The sequence below is a fragment of the Lemur catta genome, chromosome 16 (genome assembly GCF_020740605.2).
Source record: "Lemur catta isolate mLemCat1 chromosome 16, mLemCat1.pri, whole genome shotgun sequence".
Lineage (NCBI taxonomy): Eukaryota > Metazoa > Chordata > Mammalia > Primates > Lemuridae > Lemur > Lemur catta.
The window spans coordinates 16,553,331-16,568,603 of record NC_059143.1 but is presented as its reverse complement, the minus strand read 5'-3'; the positions used below and the strand labels follow the sequence as shown (position 1 = coordinate 16,568,603).

General features: G+C 42.3%; 1 protein-coding gene across 1 annotated transcript in view; it reads right to left on the bottom strand.

The window, feature by feature from the left end:
- Positions 1–1,149, bottom strand: part of LOC123621709 (laminin subunit alpha-3-like) — a 75,052-nt gene extending 73,903 nt beyond the window's left edge. The window contains exon 1 of the mRNA XM_045527618.1: positions 598–1,149. Within this exon, the coding sequence (XP_045383574.1) occupies positions 598–903 (306 nt within the window). The 5' untranslated portion in view covers positions 904–1,149. The remainder of the gene's footprint in view (positions 1–597) is intronic.
- Positions 1,150–15,273: the final 14,124 nt, after the last annotated feature.

Sequence of the window (15,273 nt, the reverse complement as noted above, 5' to 3'; positions counted from 1 at the left end):
GTGCTGCTTAAGCTGCAAGGGCGGTGAGACTCCGATCTCACAAAACCATTTGTATCTCTGTCCCCTTAAGGTCTCATTCGTCTCCACGACTGGATGATAGCACTTCATGCGGTGGGGTAAAGCGAATCTTTTCGGTGACATCGGAGTGATACTACTGTTAAAACCTCAAAGTTCTCTCTTAAAATACACCACAGAAGGTAACTGCTACCAACTTCTCCGAATAAGGTCGGGGAGATGAAAGGTCTGGCAGGAGGCGACCCTGAAGCCTGTGGGACTCACGGCCTAGCCGGGACGCGACCCGAGGGATGGAGGCGGGCAGGGCCGACAGCCGCACGCGTCCTGGGAGGGCAGCTTCGCGCTCGCTCCTCTGCGTGCCCTAACCTGACACAGCCTTCATTCAGCTCGCGTGCGGCACCCGTCCCCGCCTCGGGCGGCGCGGTGCCAGGGCAGCGCTCCGTCCCCCGGGGTCGCTCCCGGGGTCGCTGGGCCGCGCGGGGCTGGGGGCAGCCACTAGCGCGCGTGAGGAAAGGGCCCCGGGTGGCGGGCCCGCGCGGGAAGGAGTCGGCCCCCGCCACCCTGCCCTCTCCTAGGACTCACCTGGATGGTGTGGCCGCTGCCCGGGGCCATGGGACCCCCCACTAACTTGCAGTAGAGCTCCGGCCGGGGCCGCCCGCCGCTGGGCCCGCGCTCCCCGCAGGTGGCGGTGGCCCAAATCCTCGCCGCCTGGGCCAGGTTGAAGTAGGGAGGGTGCAGGCTGAGCCCGGCCGGGGCACCCAGGGCCCGAGCTGTCGCACGGCAGTCGGGTAACAGCAGCAGGAGCAACAGCAGTAGCAGCAGTAGCGGCGGCGGTGGCGGCGGGACGGGCCGCGGTGCCCAGCCCCGAGCGCGCGCGGCCGCCGCCATCCCGCCGCGCAGGGTCCTCCCGCCTGGGCCGCCCGCGGAGGGGCTCGGTGGCACCGCCGTCCGGGCGGCCGCCGCTCTCGGCCCTCGGCCCCCAGACCTGCGGTGCCAGGAGCGAGCGCAGCCCCGGGTGTGGGCGGCGCCGGAGCCGCGCCCCTTGCTCCACGCGCGGGGAGCCGGAGGCGTGGGGGCGGCTCCTCCGCTCGGGAACCTGCCGCGGCGGGAGCGGGCACGCGCCGGATCAGGAACCGACAGCGCCCAGCCTCGCGCCCCGGACGCCGTCCCTGCAGGCGCGCGGCAGACTTCGCGGGCGGAGAAGGGGATAGGCGTTCCCGGGCTCCCACCCAGGCGGCCCGAGCTGGGGGCCGGGACCGCCCCACCTTCTCAACGCCAGGGCAGAAATCAGATCCTTCTCCTCTCCAGATACTCAGGGTCTCAGACCAAAGCCAGAAAAGCGAGCTACTGACCTAAGAGGGAAGGAGGCTGGCAGCGAATTTAGGAGAGAACAAACTTCCACTATCTGCAGAACTTACATCCAAGGCATGGCTTCCCAATTATTGACCCCAACATTGTGCACCTATCATCTCTGTGGCACTGTAGCCATATACTGAGCCAGGGAGTTGGGAGTGGTGGAACATTTAAAAGACAGCCAATAGTGCAAGTTGTAGTTTGCCAACCTGGAAAGGTACCTTGGAGGAAATCCTTTAGTTGCCTAATCTGCTAAATTTTACAGGTAAGCTAAGTAAGAGATATGGAGGGAATTATTTCATCTGTCTTGCTGGCCTCAGGGTAGAGGAGGCCAAGGCTGAGGCTTGGTCTTGTGCGCAGAACACCTCTTGCCAGAAAGGATCCCACACAAGCCCTCTAAGCAATTAGAGGAGTGCAATAGTATATTTATACAATAAAACTGCAAAACATCTTTGAAAGAAATTTTAAAAGACCTAAATAAATGTAAAGACATCCATGTTCATGGATTGGGACACAATATTGTGAAGGTAGCAATATTCCCCAAAGTAACCTACAGGTTCAACACAATTCCTATAAAAGTACCAGCTTACTTTTTATTTATTTTCTTTTTTTGCAGAAATTGACAAGCTGATCCTAAAATTCATGTGGAAATGCAAGGTGCCCAGGATAGCCAAAACAATTCCAAAAAGAGCTAAGTCAGATGACTTCCTGATTTCAAAAGTTAATACAATTGTAATCAAGACAGGGTGCTCCTGGCATAAGGATAAACATATATTCATAGATCAATGACAGAGAATTGAAAGCCCAGAAATAAACTGTTACATTTATGGCCACTAGATTTTCAACAGAGTGCCAAGACCATTCAACAGGGAAAGAACAATCTATTCAAGAAATGGTGCCAGGACAACTGGATATCCACATGCAAAAGGACCCCACCTCACACTATTTGCAAAAATTAACTTAAAATGGATCAAAGACCTAAATGTAAAAGCTAAAACTATGGAACTCTTAGATAAAAACATAGGCATAAATCTTCATGACTTTGAATTAGCAATGATATCTTAGATATGATAAGAAATCTAAGATATGATTTGATATATCTAACATATCATATCTTAGATATGATATCAAAAGCGCAAGCAACAAAAGGAAAATATAAATTGAAACTCATTGAATTTTAAAACTTTTGTGTTTCAAAAGTCACCTAAAAGTCACCCTCAAGAAAGTGAAAGACAATCCAAAAAAACGGAAGAAAATATTTACAAATCCTATATATATTAGAGACCCATATCTTACAACTCAACCATTAAAAAAATTTAATAATGGACGAAAGATTTGAATAGACATCTCTTCAAAGAAGATATAAAAACGGTCAATAAGCATGACCATTAAAAGATGCTCAAATCATTTGTCATCAGGGAAATGCAAATCAAAACCACAATGAGACACCACATTCACCTATTGAGATAGCTATAATCAAAAAGACAGATAATAACAAGTATTGTTGAGGATGTGGAAAAATTGGAGCTTTCACATGTTGGCAGTGGGAATGTAAAATGGTGCAAATACTTTGGCATTTCCTCAAAGAGTTAAATATAATGTTACTATATGACCCAGCAATTCCAATCCTAAGTATATATTCAAGAGAACTGAAAACATATATCCACACACAAAAAAAAATTGTATGTGAATGTTCATAGCAGCATTATTCATAATAGCCAAAAAATGAAAATAACTCAATGTTCACCAACTGATGAATGGATAACCCAAATGTGGTATATACATAACATGGAATATTTGTCACCCATAAAAAGGAATGAAATTCTGGTCCATGCTTACAACATGGATGAAACTTGAAAACATTATATTCATACTAGGTGAAAGAAACCAGACACAAAAGACCACATAGTGTATAGGGAGTCACTGGTGTTAGATATTAGATTTCTTTTCAGAGTGATAAAAATATTCTGGAATTAGATAGTAGTGATGGTTGTACAGCTCTGTGAATATACTAAAAGCCACTGAATTGTGCACTTTATGAGTTTATGGTATGTAAATTGTATCTTAATAAAGTTGTTATCAGTTAGCCAGGAGTGGTGGCACATGCCTGTAGTCCTAGTTACTAGGGAGGCTAAGGCAGGAGAATGGCTCGAGCCCAGGAGTTTGAGGTTGCAGTGAGCTATGATGACATTGCTGCACTCTAGCCCTGGTGACAGAGCGAGACTCTGTCTCAAAAAAACAAAAAACAACAACAAAAGAGAAAGTTATTAAAATTTTTTGCAGAACTGAAATATATATTAAATATAAAAAATGTATATTGAATGTGTGTCTGTGTAAAAGAAGACTCAAAGAGATTTTGAAAGTTATACAATAGGATGTTCAAGTGGATAGATGGGATGAGAAAAGGGAATTTTTTTATTTATTTTCTTTTGTTTGCTTGTCTACATTTTTTAATTTTTCCAGTAATGAACATAGACTGCTTTTGTCCTAATAAGAAATTTTGAAATATTCTAATAAAGCAACTGAATGAGTAATGAGTGCCTAGCACTGCCTGTAATAGTCTTGCCGCAGGTGATAGGGTCCTACCTAAACTGATGAAAGAAGATTTTTAAAAAGTTAAGAAAGATTTCGCATACTTTTAAAAGTCCTTCCAGACACGATTATTTGAAGGAAACCATTCAACACATGGCTGAGATTCCAAAGCTATTTTATTCATATGCAAAAGTGAAAGTGAAGCCTAAACTTAAAAAAGCTGTTCTTTGCCCAGGCCAGTAACACTGTAACACTTCCACACTGCCAGGTCATGTCGCTGAGATGTTCTGATGATATCAGAAACCTCAGCAGCAACTATGACCATCCCTGGATTCAAACCAAGGTTATTTTCCTCATAGCACTTCACATTTTGCTATAAAAGGCAACATTTAACAGCTTGACACACAAATTTGTTGTATTGTGCAATGACAATATTTCTCTTTAATGTGTTTTATTACATTGCCTAGTCAGAGGCTAAGTAATATCATTGACTTCATGTTGTCATTGCATGTTAAAAATAACTTTGTGATGTCCAAGTACAGTAAGTGTGTTTGCCCACTGAGAACAGCTTTGAAAGATGACCAAATAAAAGCTACATATCTAAAGTTAATATTTGCTAGCAAAGTTATCTCTCTAAAGATTCCGTATCCAAAACAAACATCCAGGGAACACCTACCCTCCAAGAGTGTGGACGCCAGAGGTATAAAGATGAATAATAAGCACAGTGATACTTGAGTGGGTGCGAGGTGGTGGGAAGAAAGGTTGTTCTGAAGTTTAAATGAAGGAATGTATGAGCAAGTGCTTTTAAACATTATGGAAGCAAATATCAAGACCACTTGTGTTTTTAAGGCAAGATTGGATTGTTATGTCTTAACGTGGAAAAATGATGCTTAAAGGAATTAAATGACTCGTCTATGTTTTAAGAAAAGTAGAAAAAATAAGCTGGACCCAGGACTTCTGATTCCCAGTTCATGATCCCAGGAGGACGCTGAGAGGACAGAGCCTCCTGGGTGAGGCTCATCGGTGGTGTGAAGGCTACAGATGTGTCCTAAGCACTGGTTTACTTCACCCTAGAGGGGTGGGTGCGACAGACATGCATGGTTGGGTGCAAACAAACCCAAACTAACACAAGTGAATCCGGGGTTTGGCTGGCCTCCCAATATTTCAGACGTGATTCATGCATAGCTAGCTATGTCCTTCAGATCTTAAGATGGAAATGCAGCTTGCCATGCTATTGAAAAGAATGTCCCCAGTGTCAAGAACCTGGACACGCAAGGGTGGTAAACTAACACAGTGTCTTGCAACGGCGTAGTCAACTCGATAATGTCCCTTTTGTGCAGTGATCAGCCTAACGTTATACTCATGGCTGTTGCTCCTTTTAGCCAAAACCTAGGTTTTCTCCTTCTTTTCCTACTGCCTCCTCAATATGGCAGCTTCCGCCTTCTCTCCTCCCAAGTCCTCCTAGGAATATGAACTGGGATCAGAAACCCCGGGTCCTGCTTATTATTATCACACTATTCTATTATCTAAGAAAAAAAAAAACCTTTTATTACTCTTCTATCATGACCTCCTGCTTTGAAAGAGTTTCATCAACTATTATTCTTGACAAGTATTTTTCCATGTTATGAAAGTCTACCTAACTGCAAACATAGGGTTTTGATTAGCAAGAAACAATTAGAATGACCACACTGAACTGAAATCATTCCAGTTCAAAATTAAGAAAATGTGCTTGTGTTAGCCTATGTTGTCACACTCTAAATAAAGGCAGGGTTTCTACTAATACTAGTCATTTTGAAAACTGAGAATTACCCTGAGACCCCTGGGCATCAGGAAGCACAAATGTAACACCACCCATTTTTGTTTATCCATAAAGAAGTCAAGGTTAAGGGACTTGCTCAATTCCTCACCACCATGAAATGGTATCCGGAATCCAGCCATGTGCCTGTCTCGGATTACAGTTCAGCTCCCCCTCCTCCCATAAGTGTGGGCCTCCCTGCTCCAGGTCCCCAGATCTAAGGGCTTCTTGTAAAGTGGTGGTACCCACTTGGCACATGGCCTGTGTCTGGTTCATCTTCTGAAGTCAGAATCTCCAGTGTTAACCAAACCAGAGTGGAATTCTTGGCCTGATTGCATCCAGTGTTTTCTTCGCTCACTGCAAGCAGATTCCAGCTTTGGTTGGAACCTTGACAATGGTACCTCCCGTTAGGGCACTCCCTGGTGGTTAGCTTTGCCAAAGACCCTGTAAAGAATTCACATTCCAATGGCATGAATTTCCTCTCCAGCTCTTGATTGACACAGTCCAGTTTGGCCTTTATGTGAAATTTGCAGTTGGGCAGAGCAGGTAATTTTATGCATTTGTTATTAGGGAGGATTCCTTTTTTCTACCCTAAGTGTGTGTTACTACAAGCAGTAGTTCTGGGATAAAAGAAAGCCTACACCTATATAATGGTACCTTTGCTTTACAATGACAATTTTTTCTATCAGCCCAGGGCTACCCTGCAAAGTAGGTGAAAGCCATTATTCTCATTTCATGGATGAGCAAAAATAACACAGCGAGTAATTAAATCATCTTACTCAGGCTTAGTGGAGACTTCAGAAATGAAGCCTTCACTCTCTTCACATGAAGTTAGTTATTAACCTGGCAGACATTTTAAGTGAAAATTAGAAATCAGCCTATAAAATATCCTTTTGCATCATTTTCACATTTTCCCCTTTTGGGTCACCCAATGTTTAAGAATTTGAACCCCATTGAATAGTCTGTATGCCCACAAGAGGTAGCACTAACAGGAGGATGAAAATATGTCACCACTTAGGGTCAACCACACTGTGTTTTGTTTCTGTGTCCAAAATACATCACTTTAGAGACATGAATTTTGGTAAAAACCTGCCAAACAGGCTCAATGATGGACTATTTAACAACGTAAGCTAGAGACTCTTTGTGGATAGGGGCTGGCCCAAGGATGTTTTTCTGTGTCTCCCTTAAGATCTCCGTAGAAGTGCCTTATACAGAGTAGTGGGTTGGTAAATATTTGTCAAAATTCAAATTGAATTAATTTCACTTGATCCCTAGAGTATAGGGCTAGCAGACAATTTTGTAGGCAGTATAATCACCAAAATCCCTCGTCACTTAATGCTTTTTAACAACTCCCTTAATGCTGAGGCACTCACAGAACAAATGGAAGTGCTTATTTCAACACTTACGTCTCTTGTACTTCTTTTTTTTTTAAGACAGGATCTCTCTCTATCACCCTGGCTAGAGTGCAGTGGCATCATCATAGCTCACTGCATCCTCCAATTCCTGGGCTCAACCAATCCTCCTACCTCAGCCTCCAAATAGCTAGGACTACAAATGCACACCACCATGCCTGGCTACATGGGGTCTCACTATTGCCCAAGCTGGTCTTGAACTCCCGGGTTCAAGCAATCCTCCACCTCAGCCTCCCAAAGTGCTAGGATTACAGGTGTGAGCCACTGCACCTGGCAACACTTACTTCTTAAGAAGGCAGTATAGATCCAACTTGCTCATTTCTATACTTTTCTACTCTAGATTATAGAGTGCTTGATTATGTTTGTGGAGCTTACCATTTATTTCTTTATCTCATCCAGTGTGTTTTTTCTAGAAGAAAATTTCAAAGAGGATTCTGAGGGTGGCAGGTTAAATAGCCAGGGCATGGGTCCTCCTAGCACATAAAACAACTGGAAAATGAATACACTGCATGAGTGGCCCTGAGGGGGTGGGGGAAATGGGACAGAGTCAATGGCATAGCTACCAAGGATGGGTACAGTGCAGAGTTCCATGGTGTAGAGCTGATCCCGAGAAATGGCTGCCTGCCCTCAGACTACGTTTCCCAGTCCTACTTGCATCTAAGTGGGGCCATATGCCTAATTTTTGAGCCAATGAAATGTGACCAGAAGTCATCCACTAAAAACTTCATGTGATTGTTCATCCTTTATCTCTTTCTCTGCCTGTAGGCAAAGGATTCCAAGGCCCTTGGAAATGACAGATTCACAAGATAGAAGGAGCCTGGGTCCCTGAATCCCCATGTGGAAGGTTGCCCCCCAACACACCTGCCTTGGATAGTTAAGTAAATGAGAAACAAATTTTCATTGAATTAAACCATCAAGATTTGAGAAATTATGTATTCGTGTTAAAGAAGTAGTGTTACCTTAACCAATACATCTGATTGAATTACTTTTGTTGTAATATTTTTGCCTATGTAGAAGCAGAAATAAGACCTTCATAATGAAGTATTGAATGGCAAATAAGAAACCTAACAATGCCCTAAAACGAACCTATCACATGACTCATAATTCTTGACAAAGCTCCAGTTTTCTCATCTCACAACCTAAATAGGCTTATTGTTTTATTTAAAAATTATGTTGGAATATTACACTGGGTTTTCTTGGGTTTAGCTGAACAGGTAACATTAAACACTTGTTTGGTTGAGTTGTGCCTGCTGCTTGCTTAATACTCTTTAAAGTATTTTCCTATTGACTTTGAAGGACAATGTCCTTATAGCTATTGCCATTCATGTGATTCAGCAAATAAAATGACATCAAATCTATTACCTTGAAACTACCCATTATCAAAGAAATCCCTTAAAACTGTTCATCAATCAAATAAACTAATTAGGTAAAGTATTATTTTTTAAAATCTCACTGTCTATACATCTTAATTTCTTTTTTCTCACCTCCTCAACCAAAAAATACACAGTAAAAGTAGATCCTCCACTTAGGATATAACTCTTTTAAATATTTTTATTTTTTGTGCTTTTATTTTCAAATAGAAAATATATGACTCACATTTAAAATATATGCAATCCAGGCATGGTGGAGCAAGCCTGCAGTTCAGCTACTTGGGAGGCTGAGGTGGGAAGATGGTTTGTGCCTTGTAGTTTGAGGCCAGCATGGGCAACATAACAAGGACCCCACCTCAAATAAAATAAAATAAATGAAATGAAACTCTCCTAACTATGCCCCTTTCTAGGCCAATGCATTTCCATCAGTGACACCACCAATTTGTCTAGTATCCCAGAGATGACATTTTTGAGAAAGCATCTAGCATAGCTCCTAATTCATAGGTGCTTAACAATCATTAATTCACTTTCCCCTTTCCTTTTACCTATCAAACTAGAAACATGGATTTCTTATCACCTTGTCTTTCCGTAATTCCCTTATGCTTAGGTGACATTGATCACCGTTAGCCTGAATTCCTCCATTGATCTGCCCTCCTGCTACCTCCACCGTAGTCCAGACCACGCCCAGCCATGCCGGAATCATTGCCATAGCTTCCCTGCTGCTCTCTCTGCCTCCAGTCGCTCCCTAACAGTCCATCTTGCACATCGATGGATGAGTGGCATTGCACACCAGATCAAGATGTTGTCACCACTCCCTTCTGCCTACTGTGTCAACCAAAGCTCTACTGCTTGGCTTTCACAGCCTCCAGATTTGGCCTTGTCCTCCTAAGTGTACTTCTTTGTCCCTACTCCTGAGTATCCATCTTCTTCTCATGATCGGGGATGCCCCTGATGTCAAATGGGCTGTCAAATTCTGTCCATTTCATTTCCTAAGTAGTTCTCAAGGCAGTCCCCTCCGTGCCAGTCCCATGGTCCCAGCCTTAGGATGAGACTGCATTACCTCTCACCTGAATTGTTCCAAAGTCTTCTAGCTCCCTCCAGTCTCATCCTTGTCCAAGCCTGTATGGCAGCCAAGAGCCACATTTAATTTAGATTAAAAATTAAAAACTGAGTTCCTCAGTCACACTGGCCACATCTCAAGTGCGTTATCATATTCACTAGAAACAAATTTTAGAACGTTTTCATCACTGCTAAAAGTTCTATTGAACATTACCATTCTAGATCATAAATTTGATCATATTGCTACTCTGCTTAACACCATTTAATGTTCCTTATCACTTAGGATAAAGTTTAAACTTTATAGTAGAGTGATTATAAGTTGACCTTGGCCTTCTTTTCAGCCTGTCTCCTTCACTTGCCTGCACTGTACACACTGTACTCCAGCTTTATCGAACTATTCCCCTTTCCACAGTGTGTCATCATGACTTTGCACATGGCCATACCTTCTGCCAGGAGTGTCCTTCTCCATCTTGGCCACTTGTATAACTCCAATCCATTCTTCCAAATTCACCTTGGGCATTACCTTATTTGGCAGGTATGATGGTTAATTTCATGTGTCAACTTGACTGGGTTAAGGGATACCCAGATAGCAGGTAAAACATTATTCCTGGGTATGTCTGTAAGGGTGTTTCTAGAAGAGATTAGCATTTGAACCAGTAGACTTGAGTAAAGAAGATCCACCCTCAATGTGGGCAGATATCTTCCAATCCACTGAGGGTCCAGATGGAACAAAAAGGCAAAGGAAGGCTGAATTTGCTTTCTCTTCTTGACCCAAGACATGTGTCTTTTCCTGCCCTCAAACATCAGAGCTCCTGGTTCTGCAGCCTTCAGACTCCAGGACTTACACCAGCACCTCCTCAACCCCACCCCACTCTCAGCCCTTTGGCCTTGAAGAGAGTTATACAATTGGCTCCCCTGCTTCTCAGACTTTCAAACTTGTGCTGAATTAGACACCGGCTTCCCTGGTTCTCCAGCTTGCAGATGGCATATTGAGGGACTTTTTGGCTTCCATAATTGACCAAAAATAAATATATTACAGTGGCTCATGCCTGTAATCCCAGCACTTTGGAAGGCCAAGGTGGGAGGATTCCTAGGAGTTCTAGACCAGCCTGGGTAACATAGCAAGACTTAGTCTCTACAAAAAACTTAAAAATTTGCTGGACATGGTGGCACATGCCTGTAGTCCCATCTGCTCAAGAGGCTGAGGAAGGAGGATCACTTGAGCCTAGGAGTTCAAGGCTGCAGTGAGCTATGATTGTACCACTGCACTCCAGCCTGGGTGAGAAAGTGAGACTCTGTCTCTAAAAAAATAAAATCCACATGCACACATACACATACACATGCTCACGTGCGCTTCCTATTGCTTCTGTTTCTCTAGAGTCTCTCTTACCAAGAGACTTTCTGGCCTCTGTAATTGTATGAGCCAATTCCTATAATAAATCCATATACAGCCAGTCCCCGGGTTACAGATGAGATATGTTCCTGAGAACGTCTTTAGATCAGATTCGTATGTAACTCAGATCCCTGATGAACAGCCCATGTAGACAATAATAATAATAATAATGGCTATATAATAATATATAGCCAATAATAATAACTATAATAATATATAGACAATAATAATAATTATAATGGCTTATATGTGGTAGTATAATACAATGTAATTCTGTAATAATAATACTCCTTTATTGTAATAATAAGGTACAGAAACTATTGTGCTCTTTTAATTCAAACAGAACATAAAAACAGACTCATACAAAAAGTTTAGGTAGGAGATAGGAGGAATTTCAAAAAAGAATATTAAAGGTTAATGCTCAACTAATGTTACATCAATGTCTTGCTTACTGGAAGGGGCATTTTTGAGGCAAGAAGATATTCTAACATTAATGGGAAGATGATGGTGGAGATGGTGCTGGAGAGGACGGAGTGAGAGCTGGAGAATCAGGGTTTGATTCTGTTGCTGGACGGGGGGACCTTACCACTGAAGTCAGTTTCTTGCAAAAGGTATCTAGGATTGTTTGCACAGCCTTTTTCCTTTTTTCGTCATAATAAATGGCCTTGTAGCAGCTGATGTTCTCACTAACTGCACACTAAACTTTTGTAAACTACTCAATGTTAGGATCTTGCTCCTCAAGCTTAGCAAATCCTGCTTCAGTGAGACAAAAGGCTTCAGCTAATTCTTTTGTTGTAAACTTTCCTGGCTCTGGGTCTTCTGATTCTTCATGTTCTTGTGTTTCTATCAGCTGCTTCTCTACCTATCTATGAGACTAGCCACTAGGGTAAAGATGCTGCGCCAAGCAACTGCTTACGCTATGTGGATCTGTTCACATGCGTGGAAGAAACTAATTCCTGAATTGTTAATTTAATTATTTATTATAAATTATCCTTATGGGGAGCCTTGGGAACCCATTCATAGGTACAGAATGCCATCAGTTGGGTTGTCTGTAACCTGAGGACTGTTTGCATTTATATTCTCCACCTCTGTTGCAACGCATGCAAGAAAAAGGTATCTTTGACATCACTTTGAGAGCTTGTTTGGAGATTCTAGGAGGGGAGCACAGCTACTCCTATACCTTTGATGGAATAATGGTCCTTCTCTATCTGGGAAGGTCATCCTCTTTGACCAAGCACACAGCTTCGGGAGGGGATGCACATAGAGCAATGAGGGAGGAAGGGGACACCCATCTAGTGAGCCAAATCAGCTGAATCAGCTCTGGCCATCAGTGGGGTGACAGGTGTCACAGCCAGATTGTCCTTACACCCATTCCACACAATTTTGCATAGTGATAATGATTCAGTAAGTGCTCAATAAATATTTATGGGTCAATCAATCAGTTGGCTTGGTTGGTCTAACCTGCTGAGTTCATATAGCCCACAAACCATTAAGAACATCCCCAAATACTGGTGCTATCCTACAAAACTCTGAAACATCAGCTGGTTTTCTAGGTTGCCTTATTCAGAAAAACAGAATTTGCATTTACACAACCTTTAAAATTTTTCTATTAGTATGACAGGCTATTACGTTGTGTACCCCCGTGAACGATGCCTCTCAGAATCATGTCCTTATGTTTTTCCCTCTCACACTGAGTCTGGGCTTGGACATATGACTTGCCTTGGCAAATGGGACACTAGCAAGCATGGTGCAAACCAAGGTTTAATTAGCTCTTCTCCTCTTGGAACTCTCTCTTTTGGAACTCAGACTCCGTGTTGTAAGCAAGTCCAACTACTGCTAACAAAATAAGGTATGTAGAAAGGAGGTCCTGGGGTATGGGAGACTACACAGGACGTGGCAAGGTAAAGCCATCTTGGATGTTACAGTCCCATTCAAGCTCTCAGATGATGGTTTGTGCGTGAGAGACCCCAAGTAAGACCAGCAGAAGAACTGCCCAGCTGATCTCAGCTCAAATTGTTGAATCATGAACAAATGAATAGTTATTGTTTTAAGCCACTGCTTTTGGAGATGGTCTATTATGCATCAATAGATAACCAAAACACTCAAAATCTTATCTCTTCTTCCTAATCACCAACATGAGCTGATAAATGTCATCTATTTGTAGGTTCTGTTTTTAAATGCCTTCATGCATTAGAAGTGAAATATAAATTTTCTAATTTGGGTGAGGAAGATTTTACTTCCTGGCATTTCTGGGAAATTGAGATTTTAGAATTTCACTTCTTTTTTTTCTATGTAGTTAATGTCTTCAAGAAGACAAAATTGAGTTTGTCTCTTGTTTTTTGTTTGTGTGGGTTTTTTTTTCTTATTTTCTGGCTTTTGCTTCTGGGTAAGTATCTAGGGAAAAGCAAAATTTGATCTCTTGAGTCTCATGCCCTGTTTTCTGTACTTGCCAAAATCATGTCCTTGGGACTTCATCCCAAGTTTAAAAAATGTTTGTGTGAATGTACTTTCTGCCAAAGCATCAAGAGTGGTGCCAGAAAGGACGATTCTACAAAAATAGATTTCTTCAATCTGTATCTATGCAAATCTACAAGTCAAGTATTCCTTTTGTAGTTATCTTATAAGGATAATAGTTCTTCTCTGAAAGTGGATTTTGACCATTTGTGAATCTTCCTTTCAAGCATAGTCTTGGCTTCATTTTTTCCCCCTTAGCTATAAGTTACTATTTTATATTTCCTCTTTTCATTCTTTATGTACCTTTTATAAGTTGGTCTTTGAAAGAAGTATTTTTTCATTGTGTATAAATTGGAAAAAGTGTGGTTTACCTTGAGTCAAGAAGTTTCTTTAATCATCTCATCAGGCATTGGAAAGTCCACTAACATGGACTAAGCAAAAAGAATAAAAATTGAAAGAAAAAGGCACAAAAGCTAGTTTTTCAGCTAGTTTTTCAGACCAATGCCAGTCCATAAACTATTGTTGCAATGAGAATAGCACAAAAATTGACAGTGTTTATAAACTTTTTTGGGCAATTTAATATTAAATATTGCCGCGACATCCAACTAAGTGATCATTTTCCTCATAGCCCAATTTTATATTACAAAATATTGGTCAACATTGGGCTGGAATATATTTTAAGGGTATTTCTTCGCAGTTAAAGAAGCACTAGTCTAAAATGACCTCTCTAAATGACCTTGCAGCCTCAGAGCTAAGGCAGTGTGGCACCCAGAAAGGGCACTCAAAGGACATTTGCTGATTACTGATTCTTGCTTGATGGATAGTTTCTAATCTCATGGTGCTCTAAGATTATGTTAAGCATTTATCATTCACATGCAACAAATATAAAAAAATCAGTTTTGCAACTTTTTAAAAAATGGCATGAAATAACCTGCCTAATTCCCTTAGCTCAGGGTGAGTAATTGCAGCTAGGTTTAGACAACTCAAAAGAAATGACACATATGCTAAAGTTAAAATTAGTTTCACTTACTCCATAATAGCACCTACTGATTTAGCTGCCTCTGCACAGAGACATGGGTGTAAGGTTGTTGTTTCAATAATATGAACTCATTGTATGGACTAAATCCATGACTCATCCGTCATGAAGGATAAACGCATCATTGGGTTATCTCAGGTGAAAGTGATTCCCTATACTTAGTACAGTACGCCATGCTCCTTGAGGAGTATATCTTCAAAATTGCTCTTTACCTTACAGCAGCGGCCCCCAACCTTTTTGGTACCAGGGACCAGTTTCATGGAAGACAATTTTTCCACAGATGGGGGCAGCGGGGGAGCGGAGCTGAGGCAGGGAGGCAGAGTTCTGCAGCCCGGTTCCCAACGGCCATGGACCAGTTCCGGTCTGCAGCCTGGGGATTTTGGGGCCTGCAGCCTTATACCTTTACTAACTCAGGTTTAAGACTAAGGAGGCCTGAGTGTATAGTAGGTATTACATCCTCAATTCTTAGGCCTCTTTCTCCCCCACAGCACATCAGCCTCAGAGAAGTCTCACCGCTGGTTTTGCTCTGACACATGCCCCAGTCCCATTATTTGGAATATTGCTTCCTTCCTGTGTGAGTTTAGACAAGCCACTTAGTCTCCATATGCTTCAAATCCCTCATCTGAAATAAAAAATGAAGACAAGGATACTGTGATAGTTAAATGACATAATGTATGTGAAAGTGTCTCTGCAGGACTAGACCTGTTGGTGGTCACTGTCATTTTCCCGTCACCAGAGCCTTGCCCCCTTGACCAAGCCGTCATCACACATTACAGTATAGTAGTTAAGCCCACAGGCTGCAGAGTTACAGACATGAGTTCGAGTCCCAGCTTCCCCATCTAATAGCTAATGTG